Source organism: Mus pahari, chromosome 5, assembly GCF_900095145.1.
Source record: "Mus pahari chromosome 5, PAHARI_EIJ_v1.1, whole genome shotgun sequence".
In the NCBI taxonomy this organism is placed as follows: Eukaryota; Metazoa; Chordata; class Mammalia; order Rodentia; family Muridae; genus Mus; species Mus pahari.
In genome coordinates this window covers 38,233,975-38,238,125 of record NC_034594.1, presented here as the reverse complement: position 1 = coordinate 38,238,125, position 4,151 = coordinate 38,233,975, and the positions used below count along the sequence as shown (strand labels likewise).

Sequence of the window (4,151 nt, the reverse complement as noted above, 5' to 3'; positions counted from 1 at the left end):
TGTAGACCAGGCTGGCCTCGAACTCAGAAATCCGCCTGCCTCTGCCTCCCGAGTGCTGGGATTAAAGGCATGCGCCACCATGCCCGGCAAGGTACAATTTTTTTTTTTAAGTGTTGTAATTTTGCCTATGTGACATTACTACATCAAATGAATTTGGAACATACTAGAGGCTCAGGAGGTAAGATTTTTTTGTGGAACAAAGGTGTTCAGGTAGGTTGCTGGAAATATCCGGTTGGCACACAGGTGATAAAACACAGGAAGTGATGTCTGATACTCTAAATCTAGAAAGATATGGTGTGCAGAGAAGACAGTTCCTGAGACTTGGGTAGTATTTCTCATCATGTGGAGGCGGGTGCCCACCAGCGAGCCCTGGCTTCCAGGGGAAACGGAAACTGCCTGACAAGGAACCATACCCAATGGTCCTTCTTGCTAAAACCTCCAAACTCGGGCGACTGAAGCGCAGCTCAGGCGTTCTGCACGTGGTCCAGGAAAGCGCGGGAAAGGCAGTGGGCGCGTGCGCAGCAAGCAGCGGTTAGTGGCAGATAGGGCCCTGAAGAGAATGCAGCAATGGAGTTGCCTCCTCCGGGAAACCGGAGGGTTTCCATCAATAATCCTCAAGAGACATCTGGCAGGGTTCCCACCACCTCAGCCGGGTTTCCCACCCAGCCATCTAAGGTCTCCTTGAAGCGCTCCACTTACGCCTACAGGCCTTCCATGATGAGCAACCGCAGCTCGGGAGGCCAGTCCCTGCTGCCCAGCTCCATCCTCCAGCAGAAGACCTCCCTCAATCCGTCAGGCTTCCTGCAGAGCAAAGCATCCAATGTCTCTTCAGTCCACTATGCTGATGAAGAAGGCAAGCCACTCACGGACAAGAACAAGGACAAAGACAAGGGCAAGGGCAAGGGTAAAGGCACAGGAACTCGGCTGCTGACCGTGAGTGGCCATGGTGGAGGGTGGGCCGAGGATGGGAGGCCGGGGGGTCGGGGGGGGGGAGTTCCCTGGGGACTAAAAGGGTCAGCGCTGTTAATCCTGAGACCTCTCCCATCTGATAGGTGGTGACACTAGAGACCTTAGGCAGTTACTTTCACTTCCTGCAGCCTCATTTTATCAACTAGCATATGAAGGACTGATGAAGACGGAGATGATAGTGTAATTGCTGTCTTACCAGGGCAAAGGACAGTCCCTACCTGTTCACAACAGTCAATACCATCGCTGAGATGTAGTTTATCAGGATATGTGCTAAACCCCAGACACTGTATTTTTTATTATTTGATTATTTTGTTATGGAGGGGCTTTAGTTTGCTTTATTTTGCCTTAATACATAAGCCCTGGCTGACCTGTGTAACCCAGGTTGGTCTCAAACTCTTGGCAATCCCCCTGCCTCTTCATCCAGTCTCCAGTGTTTAATAGTACCGAGGGGATGGAGAGATAGATAGTAAGGGAGAAACAAATTGTAATTCCTTTTTATATACATGTTACTAGAAGATTACTAGGAAGTTTCACCTCCGCTGTTGGCCTTACGTTACTAAGAAAATAGTGTAGTTAAATTATGCAGAAACAAAGGCAGTGGAGGCATGTGCCTTTATCCAGGAGGCAGAGTCAGGTGAATCTCTGAGTTCAAGGCCAGCCTGGACTATAGAGCAAGTTTCAGGATAGGCAGGGCTGCTCTGAGAAACTGTGTCTCAAAACAACAACAACAACAACAACAAAACAAAAACAAAAACAAAAGAACTCAGACACACATGACACATACAAAACATTGAGCTCCATCTCTATAAAATTAATTACTTAATGTCCAAGATTTTCCTAATTCCAAAACCTTAGCATGTGTTTAAAGCATTGTAATGATAAAGTGAGAGCATATTAAAGCACACTAAAGGATAAGTTTTTAATAATATAAATTAAAAGTCACAAATATTTGTAATCCAGACCATGGACTAAGTTTATTGTGCATGACCTTAAGGAATTTGGGCTTTCTCAGAATTTTATATTTTATATTTTAATATTGTTTTGAACATGGTTATTCTTTGTCAATGTATAATTTTCCTTAGCATAAAAATAACTGTTCTTTATTATTCTCTCTAGGTTGGGTTTTGTTTGTTTGTTTGTTTGCTTGCTTTAGTTTTTGTTCATCTATATCCAAAGTTTGGTCTTCTGAAGTGCTTCTTAAAATGTTGATTGGGAAATACTGGAGAGACGGCCGAGTCAGGAGCATGTGCTGTTCTTGTAGAGGAGCCTGAGTTCACTTCTGTACTTGGGCAGCTTGCAACCACCTGTAACTCCAACTCCAGGAGATCTGGCTTCTGAGCAGACTTTCACTCATGTGCACACACACACACACGTTCATTCAAACACACACACACACAGACACACACATGCATATACACACATACAGACATACACACACAGACACAGACACGCATATGCATATGCACACATACAGACACATGCATATACACATACACAGGCACACACATGGATACACACACATGCATATACACACACCCACATGCACACACACACACACCCACATAGAGACACACACACAGACACACATGCATATACCCACACACATATACATACCCACACATGCATACACACACCTCCACATACAGACACACACACAGACACACACATGCATACATATACACCCACATACAGACACACACAGACACATAAATGCATACACACACCCACATATACACATTCACACACACACAGACACATACCCACATATAGACACACACATACAGACACACAAATGCATATATAGACACACACACATCCATATACACACACCAACATATGGACATACACATACACACAAATCTCTAAAATGTAGATTTTTGAGCCTCCTCCACAGTCGTCTTGAGTGAAAAGGGTAAACGCAGGAATGTGATCAAATTTAAAACTATTTTAACTCGTTCCTAGATGTGAGCTTGGGAATCAGGGCAGAGGAAAAAGAGAAGCATTGATATGGTGACTGTAGGTAGGAGGTGCAGCCAGAGGAATACAGTTGGAACCACCTGTAACCTCGTGTGTTTCCATCCACACTCCAGCACCCAAAATGACAACTCTGAGACTTAATTACATGTACAGACACCTAGCCATATAGCTAGGAATGGTCTCTGGCTAACTCATATCTTAATTATCACACTGATTCCATTCTATGAGTGTCACATGGTTGGTTACCCAGTCCTCAGTTTCATGTCTCCTCTGTCTCCGGGACAAATATCTCCATGCCTCGGTATTCCCCAAAATCCTCTGTCCCTTTTGGAACTCCAACCTCCTATTTCCTGCCTTTTGCTAATAGGCCATGAACTTTTTATTTGCAGGTGAAGCTTCCACACAGTGCACAAGAGATTCCCTCTACTGAGGAGCTGGATAAACCGTGGTGGGGATGTAGCTTAGTTTGTAGAATATTTGTCTAACATGCACGCCCTGAGTTCAATCCCCAACACTTCAGAAACAGTGGCAGTGGCACATGACTGTAATCTGGGTATCAGGAGGAAAAAGCTTCAGAAATTTAAGACCATCTTTGCGTACATAGTAAGTTTTTAAAAAATGGATAAATTGAATAAAAGCAGATGGAGGAATAAGTGACTGGAAGGCTCACGTTTTTAATCTAGAATTTTATTTATTATAGTGGTTATTGTGGTTTTTTTTCCCTGTGTCAAGTTGACACAAACTAGTCACCTGGGAAGAAGAAACCTTAGTTGAGTAATTCCTTCTACTGGATTGGCTTGTACCTATGATTCTTGGTTGGTGGTTGATGTGAAAGGGCCCATCCCACTGTGGGCCATGCCACTCTGAGGCTAGTGGTCCTTGAATGTACAAGCAAGCAGGTGGAGCAAGCCGGGTGGAGCAACTGGTGAGCAGCATTCTTCCATGGTCTCTGCTTCAGTTCTGCCCTGCAATATGAAGCAGATCCTTTCCTTCCCAAGTGGCCTGGGGCCTATTTCTGTGAAGAGACACTACGATCAAGTCAATTATGAAAGGAAGCTCACAGTTTCAGAAGATTAGTCCATGACCATCATGAGAGGAAACATAGCAACAGGCAGGCATGAAAGCATGCCTCTAGAGCAGTAGCTGAGAGGTTACATCTGATTTACAAGCAAGAGAGAGAGAGAGAGAGAGAGAGAGAGAGAGAG

At 44.5% G+C, this 4,151-nt stretch overlaps 1 protein-coding gene across 1 annotated transcript in view; it reads left to right on the top strand.

Annotated features, from left to right (window-relative positions):
• The first annotated feature begins 567 nt into the window (after positions 1–567).
• C2cd6 (C2 calcium dependent domain containing 6) overlaps positions 568–4,151 on the top strand; it is a 104,906-nt gene continuing 101,322 nt past the window's right edge. The window contains exon 1 of the mRNA XM_021199208.2: positions 568–933. Coding sequence (XP_021054867.2) covers positions 568–933 — 366 coding nt within the window. The remainder of the gene's footprint in view (positions 934–4,151) is intronic.